The sequence below is a fragment of the Lathamus discolor genome, chromosome 9, assembly GCF_037157495.1.
Source record: "Lathamus discolor isolate bLatDis1 chromosome 9, bLatDis1.hap1, whole genome shotgun sequence".
In the NCBI taxonomy this organism is placed as follows: domain Eukaryota; kingdom Metazoa; phylum Chordata; class Aves; order Psittaciformes; family Psittacidae; genus Lathamus; species Lathamus discolor.
In genome coordinates this window covers 22,204,394-22,220,612 of record NC_088892.1, presented here as the reverse complement: position 1 = coordinate 22,220,612, position 16,219 = coordinate 22,204,394, and the positions used below count along the sequence as shown (strand labels likewise).

The window sequence follows — 16,219 nt, the reverse complement described above, 5'->3', positions numbered from 1 at the left end:
AGACAGAGGGAACAGAAGGCAAAAGTAAGATGCAGTAACTACAGAAGCTGTGCGTGACCTGCCCGGGGAGGTGAAGCCATTGTGGGCTGGGTTATCAAAGGTTCCTGTATGAAGGCATTGTTCAGGCTTAAGAGGTCTGTGAGAAAGAAAACAAGCACCAGCACTACACAATAGATGCAGATAAGCAACCTCTGAACAAAGCCCTGGGCACTGCGAGACAACTGGGGAAGGAAAACTTATTAGCTGCAAGCATCCTATATCCTGTCTCCAAGGGAGCAACACAGATGTTCTGCTACTGCAGAGTGCGAGGAGATGAAAAGAGCACTGAGCAGCTACCCAGCCTTCCACAGGGAAACACAGAGACCCACAGGATGGGCAGGAAAAGCCTCTTCTTAACGGGTCTCAGAATGTATCACAGAATCACAGAGCCTGGTTTGGGTTGAAGGGACCTTAAAGCTCCTCCAGCTCCAGCCTCTGCCACAGGCAGGGACCCCTTCCACTGGAGCAGCTTGCTCCAAGCCCCTGTGTCCAACCTGGCCTTGAGCACTGCCAGGGATGGGGCAGCCACAGCTGCTCTGGGCACCCTGTGCCAGCGCCTCAGCACCCTCACAGGAAGAGCTTCTGCCTTAGGTCTAACCTGAACTTCGCCTGTTCCCGTTTGAACCCATCAGTCCTTGTCCTATCGCTACAGCTCTCTGGTTACCAGTAAGGGAGGCCACTGTTATGCCCACGAGTCCCTCAATGCCACTGCAAACACGGCTCTGCCAGCCCGGTGCAGCCCAAGGACAGAAAGGCCTTTGTTGGAGAGGTCAGTCACCGGGGTGGTTATCTCCGCCGGGAAACACGGTGTGTGCACACACGCAGGGGACTGCACTGCTCTGTGGCACAGCACAACCAGGGCTCTGCCCAGTGGGAGCTACTGGATCCATGGGTCTGAAGGAAGGAGGTGCTCCGAGACCCACTTCTTGGCCGAGAAGTGGGATGCTGGAACAGCCCCATCATGGGAGGAGAGTCTGAGCTCTCCTCCCAGTGTACTTCCTAAGCCAGAGCTGCTGGCTCCCCACAAGGCTTTCCTAAGCCTGAAAGAATCCGGAAAATCTGTTCCCTGGAAAATTCAGGCCACTTCAGTAGCACAAACTGGGCATCTGCTGCTGTGTCAAGAGGAAGCTGCTGCCACAAGAACATTACTTAACAGGCAGTTACACAGGAAACACGCTGAGCTGCAGATCAGACCCGACTCCTTGACTGAGTCTTTTTCTTTGCTTTCTCAACACTGTATTCCCCATCCCATTCCCCACTGCTGAAGTGGGAAACCTGTTTGCTATGCCACCGGGTGGGATTTGAGCCCAGCTACCCACCGACTTAGTGCTCTCCCCAGGATGCTGCAACCATCAGGCAAGCCCTGCACGGGGTAGGGTACCACTGCACACAGCAGGACAGCACTCCGTCCACTTCCCAAAGAAATGCTACCGAATGGAAACGTGTTAATCTCCCCATTCAAACTGTCTGCACTGCCACTGGCTACAATTCAGGAGTTTCAAGGGCACAAAGAACATGGCTTTATGTCCCTCCGACAGAAATAGTTTTGCCTCTCGTTGTCAGCAAACAGCAATGCAAATGAACATTTGAAAGTCACGCTGTAACTAAGCTTCACTGCATATCATCAGATTAAAAAGAGCAAAACCAAATGCAAACAGGAAGCGTGAGCTTCTTGGTAAAAGGGAACAGAAGTGAAAATACAAAGAAGCCAACCAGTAATAAAACGGGTAAACCAGTGTTAGACTGGATCAGCCCCAGTCTGAACCCGGGCATATGTAACTCCACCATGTCTGGTACTCATTATGTTCATGACAATAAACCCAGATCTCTTCAAGCAACAGCTGAGGTTCAAGGGAAAGCTTTGAAGCTTGTAAAACGTACCAGATTCCTTCTAAAACCTCAAGCAGGTTAACCAGTGATCAGAACAGTGAGCACCACATCAGGAGCTCTCAGGAGCAACCAGTGATCCAGCCATGCCGTGCCAGGGGTTTGACCATCCTATTGAAAGCATCTTTGATGACCCACACTTTAGAGAAAGAGGCAAAAAGCCCCACTGAAACACCACGAAGTGGATGCTCCTTTCCAGAGCACCACAGTGAAGCAGCCCCAAACAGAGATGCCACCTCCTCCTGCGAGCCCCTATCCCCCTGCCCCAACCCAGCCCCCAGGCACTCGGTCACTTCTGAAAGTCACCCCTGGAGCTCCAACAGTGACAAAGCAACCAGGAGCCATCCACTGCCTGCAAAACCAGCTCCACAGAGCTGAGCGCTAGCAAAAGGCTGGGCTGCGACTTGGCCAGGCCTAGCAGAACCACGGCGTTCACGTGTCCCTTACAGAAAGCCTTTTCCCAGCACCCATTTTTCTGGGAGCGCTGCTCTCCAAATATTCTGGCTGTTTCCCATCCACGGGCCAGTGTCTGAGCGCATCTGCAACTCCATCCCCAGGAAATGCACATGAAGCTGATTCATTATCTTAAAATGCTGCTCTCGTTTCTGCTCATTAAAAGCACATTTCAGAGCCCGGCATCGAATGCGCTGCCCATGTGCTCTAGACATAAATTACAGCACTGAGATCTCTGCTTCTCTCATCTCAGTTTCACTCAATGCCCACAGTCTCCACTTTGGGAACAGCTTCAGCAGACGCGAGCTGCCATTGGAAATGGGGGATAAACCCCTCTCTCCCCGCGATGAATCAGAGCACTGACTGTACCCTGGATCTCAGCAGCTACATCCCGCACCGGCAGCATCCTCCCTGCAACAAACAGCGGTTGCGCACACCCCACGCCCCAGCACGCCGAGCCATTCCGCAGGGAAGGAAGAGCAGGAGAGCTTAGGTAACGCACGCGGCAGTCCTCACCTTTAGGGAGTCAAAGCAGGCAATAACTCGACCGTTTTCCACATGGCAACTCCGTGACGGATGGGCGAACTTGCACTCTGCATCAGACCGAGAACAAGTTCCTCTCTGAAACTCCCGACACACTTCTAACGTCAGCCACTTCGTATCCCGCACCAGGGAAACGTTTACAGCCATAGTAAAAACCAAAAATGACCAAGCAAGCGAGGGCACCCTTCCTCGGGGGCACCAGGTACTGCTGAGCCGCTTGAGTTTCTTCTCGTTTGTTTAAAAAAAGGGTAAAAAAGTGAATTCAAGTTAAACACGAAGAAATAACTAACTTGTTGCTTTGGTAGAACTCCTATTCATCAGCACTTAGGTTTTCATTTAAGTCAAATCGTGTTTCTCGAAACAAGAATTAAACATAAAGCCAATCATAAAATAGAAATCTTATCAGAACAACTGAAAATCAAATGAGAGGCCAGCTCCTAAAAGTGCAATTGTAGAAGTTAAAATACAAGTGTTAGATTTTGTGCCACTGCCGGAGTTACTTGCAAAGAACTGGCAGACTTTCAAAAGGATTCTGTGCTCTCCAGTTAATGGTTTCAATTATTCTTGCAAAAAGCATATGCTGTTGGCAGCACTTCAGTTTGTGGAATGGTCTCGGTCCTTGGGGAGAAAACTTCGTTTTCTGGGGGTATTTTTTCCTTCTATTTCTTGCTTCTAAAAATTACGGTTGGCGAGCATCAAAACGAGCAAAAGGACGTCTGCTTTCTTTCGTTTTGTGGGGTTTGGTTTTTTTTTTTCCTCTTTCTTTTCAATATTTGCTACATACTCGGGGGCAGGAGCAAACTAAAACCGAATTAAAATGGCTGAGCGAGCTGCGTGTGAATGTGGAGCGGAACCGAAACCCGCGGGGAGGCTGGAGGCGCTGCCGTCGGGGCACGGAACCGCAAGCGACGCCGGTTAAAGAGAGCGGGGGGCGCGGGGCAGAGGGAGGCGGCCCGAGGCAGCGATCCGAGCAGCGGCGGCTTCAGGAAAGGCACTTTTCAGCAACCTGCGGGGAGAAGAGAAACAGAGTGAGGCGAGAGCCGCCGGCGGCTGATGCCCCCCCCTGCCCGAGGGGCTCGGGGCTGCCCGGCCGCCATTGCGCTACCGGGGGGCATCTCCCGCACGCAGCGGCGCCTGCGAGGAGGAAGCGGCCAATGGCGTTTACCGTTGTAGCAGCAGGCACGGGCGGCCGACCAACAGCCGAGGCTGTTTCATAGCGGCGCAGGCTGGCACCGAGAAGCCCCAGCGGTGCGGTGCGGTGCGGGCCCGCACTCAGCCCGCGGGGAGCGGAGCGGGGCGTTTCGCTCTTTAATCTCTTCTAAGGAAGGTCCCGTCCGCCCCATGGGCCCCTCCCCTGCTGCAGGGAAAGCAGCCGGGGGCTTTCCGGCACACAGAGCCCCGCGGCCGCCAAGCTCCCCCATCACCCGGTGGCACATGAAGACTGTGCTCACGGTCGCTCCTCTATGGATGCGGCGCCCACACCACTAAAAGCAAACGCACCGGGGACGCCTCAGCTACACGCACGCACGGAACGCATTAACTCGCTGCTCCCAGCTGTGGTTTTCCACCAGACCAAAGGCAACTCGAATTCCTCGCGACTCCAGCAACTCGCGTTATACAACACACAACTCCCAACGCATCCCTAGTCAAGGCTTCCTCGGCATCCACTAAAATGTTAAGCTGCCCCTAGAGCTTCCCATTCTAATATTAGCAGTACCAATGCTGCCTGATAGGATTGGGCTGTTTTCCCAACTCCCCAGATCCAGCCCTTTTATCTCCCTAAAGCACGGCCACCCAGTTTTGCCAACACTCCACAGGCACAGGCTGCTGCTCGTGTGACTGCTATTAAGACCCACGGCTTTCGCATGCAAACAGCCTTCAACTACAAGAAAAGGGAGCTTAAATTCCTCCTTTATTATTGGTGTGTTATTGCAATTACACTGATCAGTAACCGAAGATTACTGGAGCTGGAAACAATGGAAACAATGCTCCCGAGGAAGTGTGGGAAGAGGCTGTCAGCAGCAGCAGGGGGTGGGGCACAGAGGCCGTTTGATTCACGGATCGAATTAGTTCACATTAAAACCAACGTTCGTTAAAGCCCTGTTGTATTTTCCAGGCTCATTAGAGTCAAGTTCACAACAAAACCTGCCCAGGGCCTTGCAATCCACCCGCAGCATCAGCACAATGGCTGGCGTGACCCGTGCTTCTGGAAAGACCTTTGCGTTTCTGCACATCAGGTGGGGAACAGAGACTGCGAACATGAGATTTGCTGAGCGTGTTTCAAACTTCAAAGGGAAGGGGGGAAAAAGCACATCTCACCATGCTTGTGTCTTCTGGGCTTTGTGAGGAATAGAGATGCTCTAAATCAATTCCAGTCCTGCAACCGGGGCAAATCCCATCCATTGATGTGTGGGCTCCCTGTCCAAGTGAGCTCGGCAAGCAGGAAAAGATGTGTGGAAACCTTCTGCGGGGAGCGAGGGCCTGGCTGGGTGCAGCTCCTCAAAACAAGCTAGAACAGGTCAGCTCTGGGTGGGGATTAGAAAGAATGCTCCCTAGAAGCTGCTCCGAGCAGGCTGAAATACAACCATCTTGTGGATGAAGTGCCTGTTCCAGAGCTTCGGACTCCCAGGGTCACACACACTTACTCCAAGATGCAGTGTAGGAACATCTGCCACTTCCCAGCCTGGAGAAATCCCAGAGACCAGCGCTCGTTCTGCTCTCATTGATGGAGCTCAGGAGCACACACGTGCACACACAGACACACAGGTACATGCCTGCTCTAGGCTGCTCAGCCCTCAAGATGAAGGGAATGGTCTTAATGGAAGATCAATGGAATGAATCCTACAAAACACTGAACTACAAACATTAAGACATTCAGATACCTGTAACATGGTTGGTTTCTTTTACAGCTCTTAAGAGGGGGAAAAACAGAGGACTCTGAAGAAAGACCTGCCCCCATCCTGCTGATGGAAACAGAGCCCCCTGCCCCACATGCTGCAGGACACACTCCTCTGATCAATGTGCAAGAGCGAAACACGAGGAATATCCTGTGCTATGGAAACAAGCCACCCTTCTGCAGCAGGACAGACTGTTATCTCAGACCCTGGGACAAGGGCTTTGGTACTGGAGGGAGCCAAATAAATCAGTTAAGTTCTTACCACCAGGGCCCTCAACCCTGCACCCTGCCCAGGCAGAGCCCAGCACATGCTGCCCCATCACTGCTTTGCTGTGTGCTCAGGGGAGTGCTTCAGCACATGCATAACCCCGGGCATGCTGACAGATCAGTGGAAAGAAGAAAGCCTTCACGAAGCATGTACTTAAGTGCTTTGTTGAATCAGGGCCTAAATAAGGGGATCTGCTTCAGAGGTTTGCCTGTGCTGGGAGGGCAGCGAGCACAGGCAGCAGTCACTGAGTTCAGCCCAGAGGAGCACAAGTTGGGCTTTTCTTCAAGTCAACAGAGTGCTTCAAATCCCCTCTCATGTGGCTATGAGGAAAGCTGACAAACATGCACCCAGGGCTGCCATCACCCCAAACCCATATGCTGCTGCTGCACCACGACAGAACACGAACAGGAACCCACTGACACCGCCAAGCTTCAGTCCTCCGTGTTTCAACTCCTGGCAGCAGACAACTGTAGCTACTCCCACCACGATGGATCCTTACAATTCCCTTGTATTATCCTTTCCTAAGGGATGGGGAGGGTAATGGGGATGGGGCAGACGACAGCGGGATGATGGGACACTGGCATTTTCATCACTTTGTCCTCCCACTTGATTTCAAACAGGAGGGATGAAAGCATCCCTGCCAAACCCCACATACTGCAAGGATAAAAAGTAGCTCCAGAAAACACGGACTTGGTTAGCGTGCAGGAAATACAACAAAGGGTAGGTGCTGCCTTTTGAACCCTCCGCAGCAAGGCAGATCCATCCAGCACAGCTCATCTCTTCCGCTACCAGATGGGCCAATCTCATTTCAATGGCAGCAGCATCAAAGCCAGAGCGAGCAGCACAGCAGAGAGAAAAGCCTGTGGCTTTATCCCTGTAAGGAAACGGTAATATCCCCGAGTCCCTGCTCCAGGGCCACTTGCTGGGCCAGGCTGTAACTGCCTGAGACGCAGGAGCACGGGGCTTGCTCCACATGGCAGAGCCAGCCCCGCAGCTAGTGAGGGGCAACACGGGCAGCGTGAGGAGCGAAGGTCACAGCAGGGCTGCCTGCAGCGGGCCTGAGATGCCCTCACCACCTGAGGTAACGTGAGGACAAACATGTTCACTTGATGCTTGAATTCCTCCTGCTTGCCACCGAACCAGTCCTCTTCCACTGACACCCCTCATGGATGTCAACTGGTGAGGACGCTTCCTGACAGCCGAGTTCAGAGATGGTAATTTATGTGACAGGGTGGATTCAAGCGGCTCCCAAGTGTAAATGATGCTATTTAAGAGTTTGGTTTGAGGAGAAAAGCCTGGCTCAGTAGCAGGGGGGGATCCTCACTTGTTTCTCAAGGATTTCCAGGTCATGACCTGGATGAGAAGCACAAGTGCTGCTGCCCTGCCTGACAGCCCCGGTGAGTGACATCTGCACCTATTCCCCTTCCTTCACCCGAGGTGAACAGGGACAGTATGGACAGTAAAGGAACACTGGAGCTTTCCTGAAGTCAGGTTCCAGACGTGCCCTTTCTTCAGCATGTGTGATGCTGTCCCCATGCTGCCCTCCTCGGTATGAGCCAGCAGCACAGGGCAGAGGAACTGAGGTCTGCCCCCGAGTCCAAGCTCAGCCCGGTACTGCTGGGCTGCTGCGTTTCACCCAGCTGCGCAGGTCAGAGCCAGCCAGCCTGGATGGGCAGACAAACAATTCACACCTCGAGTCTTTGACCACTTTGGGTACAATCTGCAGCCCGCTCCTGAACTAGAAATGTGTTCTGAGTACCCAGATACTGTCAGAGCCAAAAAAACCCTTTTTTATGGCCCTTCCTTAAAGCATTAAACTCAGCTGCAGCACCAGCGACACTCATCAGTCCTTGTAGCTTTGAGATGATTCTGCAACCTTGGCTCTCCATGGCACCTGAATGGGTACAGAAGAGCTTGATGTACCCACCACCCCTCCTCGATAACCCAGAATGGGGGACACTCCAACAGCAGTGAGATGCTTCCATTATTAAACAACGTTCCAGATAAATGCTGTGTTCCTGGAAACACTGCATGGCAAAGAGAAACAGGAACAATGTAAATAGCACACTGAACTATTTTGTTCTGAAAGAGAAACAAAAGTCTTTAGGAGAACGCCACCACCATCCAACAGCATTTACACATGCCAATGGAAAACCGAGCCTAAGCATCTTCCTCAATCCTTCCTTTTCCTGAACACACGAGAACACACCTTCACATAGGACCCACAGAGCCAGGAGCACGATGGCATCAGTTCAGCTGGCTGACATCAGAGCAGCTCATTCTGGGCCTTTGAAAAGCCCATGGCAAGTGAAGTGCTGCCATGATGGCATCACGGGGCAGCTTGGAACTGCTTCAGAAGTGCTGTCCAACAGCAGAACGCCCCACACAGAAATACCACCCATACGGCCCAGGCATTGATCCTGCTTTGCTGAGGTCCCATTAGCAAGGCTCTTACCCTGAACCACACAAACCAGCCTGGAGACCCCAGTTCCTCTGGTGCTGGCCTGCCAGCTCCTGCGTTGCCCCATGTGTGCTGTGCACTGGGGACATGGCATCTCCTCCACAGCTCCTCCTCGCTTGTGCGCTGCATGGGCTGCAGTATCGAGCCCAAAGAAGGTCAATTAATTTTGTGCTGCCTGCAAGAGGTTATTTTTGCTTTCAAATTAGAAACTAATACTCTATTTTTTGCTCTGGCCCTCATACTTGAAAGCAAACACTTTGGGGACACAGCAGCACTTTAAATATTTCCTTTGTGAACATTCTGTACCTGGACACTTTCTCCCTCAGGGAACAGTTTACTCAAGGTAGACCTTTACAGCCAGAAGAAAATAAACCTCCTTCTGCAGTTACTCAGGAGCAGGTTTCCCCCACCATGGCCATGCATGGCAAGGTTCTGTTCAAGGTCTAACGGGGACCAGGAATCACCATGATCACACATGGATCACACAACGCGCCAGAGTCAACACAGCCCCGAGCTGACGCCGTTCACAGAGGATGGCAGAACCCAGCAGCCGCCCATGCAACTGGAACAGCACCCTGGTGCTGCTGCAGTGGAGAAGCCTCGCTGGCAGGACACAAACCCACTGCAGCAGTGGCACAAGGCTGGGCATGCGAATACCTCACAGCCGTGCTGCAGGAGGTGCTGATGCTCATCCTTCTTCCCCAGCTCACTCATGGAGCAGCTCTGCAGTGTGGGTTCCTGGGGGTGATCTCTATGGAGAGGGCAGCACAGGAAAACCCCTCCTGCTCCTCAGATGGGACACCAAGTCCCACCTCGCAGGGAGCTCACCAGCCTTGGTGGCACCCCAAAAGATGGCCGTGGTGATGCTCTGCAGGGACAGCAGCGATGCTGCCCTCAGGAAGATGGAGTCTCCATCACTCACCTCTGGGTGCTCCCCATTGCTCTGCACTGCCCTGGAATGGCCTGGGTACCTTTCCTACCTGCAGAGGTGGCAGCTGGGGAATAGCGGGGAGAGGAGTGTGGAAAGGGGAAAAGGAGAAACTGGAGCACTGTGAGGGAAGGAAGCCCTTCACTGCAGGGAAACACAAAGTACGAACCAACGCGGGGAACTTTATCCTCCCTTGCATACACGCAATTCCCCACATTTACACCCCGCAGCACAATCACAGGAAAAATAAATGCCAAGTTTAAGGAAATAGCAGAAAAAAACCCTCCTTTCATTATGAAATCAGCCATTCCTCACTGAGGACTGCCATTGCTCCTATCCCCTCAGCTGCCTGAAACCTTTACAATCTGGTTTCCTTCTTCATCCTTCACATCCCCACCACGTCCTGGCCATCAAAGAACTCCCCTCCCCTCCTGCAGGATGAGCTCTTCTCCAAAAGCTTCCACAGGCAGAGAGCCGGGAGCTATTTGCCACTATGTGCTGGGGGGTTCCAAGCCAAAAGTGCGCTACAAACCCACTGCAACTCAAGGAGCTTTTTGTTTGCTTGTCTTTGAACACAGCCACCGGAGCTGCTGTGCTGGGCCCACACGTGCCTCCGCAGAACAAATCCTGTTCCACGGGCTGCATGCGGCGGGTGCTTCAAAGGGAACTCCCCCTGTTTCCCTGAATAGGTTTGTCAGAACAGCCACACACACACACTTCTGCTCTTTCGGGCTTTTGAGTTCCTGCCATCAGCTTATTTGGGAGCAGTCAGAGGACAAGACCCCTTTCCAAGAAACCTGGAGAGGGGCTTGGGCCAAGGGCCTGTAGGGACAGGCCAAGGGGAATGGCTTGAACCTGCCCGAGGGGAGACTGAGCTGAGCTCTTAGGCAGAAGCTCTTCCCTGTGAGGGTGCTGAGGCACTGGCACAGGGTGCCCAGAGAAGCTGTGGCTGCCCCATCCCTGGCAGTGCTCAAGGCCAGGTTGGACACAGGGGCTTGGAGCAAGCTGCTCCAGTGGAAGGGGTCCCTGCCGCGGCAGGGGTTGGGGCTGGAGGAGCTTTAAGGTCCCTCCAACCCAAACCAGGCTGGGATTTTACTGGGACCTGCCTGATGCATCCCTTCCAGCTCCTACAGGAGGCAGCTTCCCGGTGCCAAGGCTCAGGGCCTGTGCTGGAGCAGGGCAGCTAACCTGGAAGCAGCATTGCCTCTGCGGAGCAGAAACAGCTCCTGTGCTGCTGGGAATCGGTGCTCAAACCCTCTGCAGTGCCAGCACTGCTGGGAGGGGTGAGGACCACAATTACACCAGCTGCAAACACAAAGGCAAAGAAACCCCAAGTTGGCAGTGATGTCTGGAGGTCAGCTAATCCCAACCCCGCTCAAAGCAGAGCCAGCTTCAGAGGTGGATGCTGCCATCCCCGAGCACAAAGAGAGCTGTCTCACACAAAGAGAGCTCAATTGAGTCACACAAATACAGAGGAGACAGGAGAGGCCAAGGCTCACTCATTAAGGCTTGCTCCCCACCACGTAATCGTAAGAAACAGGATCAAGCGGATGCATCCACAACCTATCTGATTATCCTGCTCAGTGTTCAAGACACCCCCAAGGTCCCTGCCAATGAGATCAGTGTGGTTGGGCAGGCTGATGGGAGGGAATGCCTTTATCCAACTGCCCTTCCCGGGATCCTGCTGGCAGGAATGACCTGAGCCTCTCCTGAGCTCCAAGCACGGTGCTAGCCCTCCAGCCAGGCACTGTGCTCCAGTAAGCAAAGAAACCCTGGAACAGGAGCCCAGCTCAGCCATTCATGTGCTGCAGAGGAAGCCTGAGGCTTGGGGAGGTGTCAAGCAGAGACCTGCCCAGGTCTGAGCTTCAGAGGTGTCTGCCCATGCACACGTACTTGTGCCTGCAGAGTCTCCACTCCAGGATTCTCCATCACAGAGCTCACAGGAACACGTTTGCTCCAACAGGAAGGCAATTCCATTCCAGTCCCATCCTCCATCTCCGTAAAGCACAAACATGCTCCAAGGCACCTACTGTAGTTTATGCACTCACGTGTGAGCTGTCCTACCTGGTGACCACAGGCCTGCAGAAAGAGGACATTCATTTACACAGTGGTTTGAATCCTCAGCTCACAGCAAACACAAGTGGTTTTTCTTTTAGCACTCTTTGTCCCTAGTGCTGGGATAAGCCGTAAGTAAGTTGGCAGCAAACCAGTCTGGTACAAACACAGAGCACCAGAACACAATGCAGACATCACAAAGCCATCAGTCTGGGCCAGACAGGAATTCTCCCCTTTGTGAAGGGCAGGCCTCCAAAGCCCTCGTGCTGCTACGTTCAAACCCATCTGAATTACATGATGTGTAGACAGACCCATCACTTATGGGTACGCAGAAGGGCATCCCACACACAAAGGTACTCAAGGAGCATCTGTGAAACGGTTCAAGACTTGGGAAAAGGGAACTTGACTTATTCCTCAACTCAGACTCTTAACAGCATCCTTAAGCTGTAAATCAATTCTGCAGTGACTGAAGGAGACTGAAAGACTTGGAACAAAAGCATCCCATTTATTTAGGATCATTTCTTCCAGCATTAAAGGAAAGGAGTTAAAACACGCAGGAAAGCAGGAAAAGCAAACACAGCAGCAACTGAGAACATACTGTCCACTTCCATATGCCAGTGAAAACCCAGAGCAGCCTCAGCCCAAGCCCTAAAGGCATTATCCTCATACAGGCAGTCACCACAGGTCACCAGTTGGACAGGAGAGATGCTCTAGTCTGCAAGTGCCAGTCTGGGACTCTCAGCTCAAACCCCAGTACAGCTATAGGTGCCACAAGTCACAAGCTGCTTAATCCCTCTGCAAACAGGGACTGCTACTTCCCTATCTCTCTGAGACAGAACACAGGAACATCAATCAGGCATTAAGAAACAACTATGGTAAAGGCTGTATAAGCACTAGTGCAGTGCTTGCAGGGGAGCACCCAGCAAGAGGCTCCTGCAAAGTGTAAGGGCCACTTCTGGCACCACCCTTTGGTCGCAGTGACCAAGGGCCGTGTGCCTGGTGCCCCGGTGGGACACAGAGGACTTGGGATGCACATCAAGAGGAGCCCACACAGCCAAGCCCTGACAAAGGCACGGAGGGGAAGTCAAAGCCACCCTCAAGGTACTTCCCAAGCCGTTCAGAGCTATGTGCTGGCCCCTCCTGCCTTCCACACACCCCAGAATCTGTTACTCATTGCTCTTCATCTCACTGCCAGGCGGATGAATCAGCTTTCCAGGGACTGAACATCCTCTGTTCTCCCCGAGATGCCTGAGTCACGGACACCAACTGACGTCCTCAGATCTTCAACTCTCCCCTTGCCTCCCTGCACCTGCAGAGTGACAGCCTCCAACTCGTCTCCCCTGTGGAAGTCTCAGTGACCTGAATCACTTCCAGTTTCCCCACTTAAGGCCCGTGGCACGCTTTATCCAGACAGCATCCAACTCAGCACGAAACGGACCCAAATCAAAGCCAGGAGCCTCGGCAGGTGGGCTGAGCTAGCCAGGGCAGAGGAACAGTGCTGTCCACATCCCTGTCCTTCCTGCCACCACCCCGCAGCCCCCAGCCGCTCATGGTCAGGCTGGTGGGTGCCTGCCCAAGCTGGCTGAAAACCCAAACAGGGATAATATTCCCTCAAGCCTGGAGCGTGCACTCTGAACCCTTCAATGCACTTGTTCCCCCCCAGCCAAGGGCAGGAGCTTGGGATGTGGCAGAGGGAAGAGGGGATGGATGGCAAGTGGAGCCTGTTTTAACTGGCTGCTGCTAAGAACACGAGAAGGATGTTTGAAGGAGAATGATCAGGAGCAGAGTGCAGGGGAGGCAATCAGAGGTGTCCAAGGAAGAGAATTTACAATGTGGTTTAGCAATCCATCACTGGCTCTCATTCCCACCTACAGGAACATCCACAAGCCTCAAAATACACTTAGCTTGGGGAGGTTGGAAAGGAGCAGCTCTTCTTGCAACCCCAGCTACCAGCACAGGAGCACTTTATTCCAAATCAGGAAGGGGAAGCAGTGCACATATAAACTGGTTTAAGCTCTCCTAAGTGTGAAGACAGCTTTGCTTACCAGATGCATGCGAGGGAACATGTGCGTCCAGCACCAACTCCGCAGTGGAAATTTGGCTCCCTGCAATTCCCCGTGATACAGATGCATTTTTTCCAGAGGAAGTCCAACGGTCTTGTTTGTTTTCACCACTAATAGAGGGGAGCAGTGAAGTTTTCTATTGGGGAAGTGGAATGAGGTCAGAATAACAGAACAGAGTAACTAGGAAGGAATGTCCTTGCACTGTATTTTTAGAATAAGGATAAAGGTGGGGCCTTGCAAGAGACAGGGGATGGGCCTGTTCTGGCACACGTGGCCAGGCTGGAACGCTTGGTCCTGGGGGCTTGAGGGGGTTTTGAGCTTATTTGCACAAGGAATCCGCTGCTGAAATCGGCAATGAGTAGAAGGGTCCATTGGGGAGGAGAGCAGAGCAGTGCCTGGGGCACACACAGAGCCTAGGGAAGGGACTGCAGCTTCCCAGCTTCCCTCCCAGCCTGTTCCCCTTTCTTCCCTGGGAAGAGAGAAGCACTTTCAATGCCTCCACTGCACTGGAGATCTCTCTACTTCTGCACACTAAAGGGAATCAGAGTTACAATGGGGTAAGCATTGTGATGGGACTCAGGAGCAAGAAAAGCCTGATGCAGGGCACAGCGGAGCAGGCAGCGGTATTCCAGCAGGGAACTGGATTTACTGTGTTGTTGAGGCTGGATGTGAAACCCCAGCAAGACAGCCTGGGGGAGAGAAGAGCTGGGCCAGGGTAAGACTGTGAAAATGAAAAGGAAGGAACAAAGCAAAAGAACAGAACAGAGGCGGAGCAGGAAGCGGCTCGACTGGGATAAACAGGTAAGGAGGAAAAAGGGTGCATTCAGGAGCAAGCAGGCAGTGGTCTGTTTCCTGGCACCAGCTAATCTGATTGGCACCAAGATACAAGAAACAGAGGCTTAAATAGCTCATGAGAGCAGATCTTCAGCTGGGGAGAGCCATCATCCCTCAGCAGTTAACTCCCTCTGGCTCTGCCCTAAGCCTTGAGGCAGAGCTGACCCTGCGAGCACAGCAGCGTGGAACAAACAAGACAAGCTGTCCTTGCAAGGGTTAACAGACAGCAGGGAACAAGCTGTTCCATGCATCCAGGTCAGGAAAAACAGGACTGGGACCCGACACAGCCATCACGCACACACCAGCGCTCAAAGAGCAGCCAAATCTGCTTGATAGGAAAGAGACGGCAGGGAGCTTCTCTGGCAAATCCACAAGGACAGTCAACCCCATGGAGTAGCTGGTGAGGATACAGTGTAGGGCGCATCAAGACATCCAAGACTGGAGACCAGCATCTCTGCTCCTCGATATTCTCTCATATAGGAAGGCTAAGTAGAGGGAAGTGTGCAGGCCAGGGTGTACAGCACCTTTCACCCCCCAGTGCTGCAGGTCTCCTACTTGTGTTGAAGATGTGGCTGGAAACAACCCAGCAGACCGGGATCAGGACCCTGATCCATCGGTCAGGGAGGGCAAGAAAATCCTCCGTGAGAGGCAGTCATGGGAGGCTGGACTGGCCCTCCCTCCAGCATGGAAGTCCTCAAACACGATGTTCCACAGTGGTACATGGACTGTGAGTCCTTCCCCGGCCCCCATCCACAGGCAGGTGAGAACAGAGAGGACAAGGCCCCCAAGCAGCAGGAAAGGAGGAATGACCTCCGCATTCCAGCTGGAGACAAGGCACCAGCAGCACCCACAGGTACCCAAGAGCACCCAAGGCAACCATGCACCATCTCCCATCCAAATACCACCCCCATTTGCACTGTTTAATTCTGGGAACTTCCTGAGCCTGCAGTGGTTTGCCTGCTCACTGCCCATAGAATGTGAGTGGTCTGGGCTGAAATGCCACAGTTCCCAACCCCTTCTGGAGCTCAACGCAGCAAGTCTCACCTGCAACCCTGACTGCAACGTAACCGACCCCTGTTCAGGCTTTGTTAATGGAGCGGCTCTTCTACAGCTGCAGCACAGAGGCACTTCTCCAAAGCTTAGGTTCCCTCAGCTGCACCATGGTGGAAACTGTAGGGACCTTCAGGTGGAAGGGCCAAAAGTCTCCTCTGCAGAGGGCTCCCCGCTCACTTCACTCTGCAAGAGCCCTGCTCAGCCACGGGTAAGGCAGGGCTTGCAGTAACCACCCCACTCGCAGGGCACATCCAAGGGGCTACCAGGAGGGGTTACGTTACCAGCAGCATTGAACCCACACAGCAGAGGCTGCCACGGGGATTATACACCAAAAGGAGAACTTACTCTCCAAACACGCACCTTCCAAGGCTCTGGAGAGCCTCACAGCTATGTCTTCCCAGAGAATGCCGTCATGGGTACAGGACAAGGTTAGCCCAGAGCTATGAGCCGGTCCATTCATCTCACTCGGCAGAGAAGTGGCTTTTAGCCTCCACCCCATGGTAATGTTACCTTGACAGGTAGAGTGCCCACAGTAAATACTACGTCTGTCCCATATTCTGAGTTATCCCTTCAGGGATGAGAGCAACACCACGTGTTTGGGGAACGGATGCTTCCTACAGCCTCCCGCACAGCTCCCAGCAGCAGAAAATTAAGCTGAGTGGAAGAGCAAAGCCTGATGCTGCCCTCAGAGCAAACCTCGTTTGGTATCATTACTCACAGGCCAGTTAAACTGGGGTGC

The 16,219-nt window shown here is 53.1% G+C and overlaps 1 protein-coding gene across 12 annotated transcripts in view; it reads right to left on the bottom strand.

Moving 5' to 3' along the window:
• Window positions 1-16,219, bottom strand: part of MBNL3 (muscleblind like splicing regulator 3) — a 74,584-nt gene that overhangs the window by 39,972 nt on the left and 18,393 nt on the right. For 9 of the 12 annotated variants that reach the window (XR_010614926.1, XR_010614925.1, XM_065689827.1 and 6 more), the window contains exon 2: window positions 2,896-3,928. The exons of 1 other annotated variant lie outside the window; for it this stretch is intronic. Coding sequence is in view for 9 of the 11 variants with exons in the window: in XM_065689827.1 (XP_065545899.1) it covers window positions 2,896-3,069 (174 nt within the window). In the remaining 2 variants the exon portion in view is untranslated. Of the gene's footprint in view, window positions 1-2,895; window positions 3,929-4,087; window positions 4,202-5,241; window positions 6,099-16,219 lie in introns of those variants that run through there. 2 more of the 12 variants (XM_065689822.1, XM_065689823.1) reach the window with 2 other exon arrangements.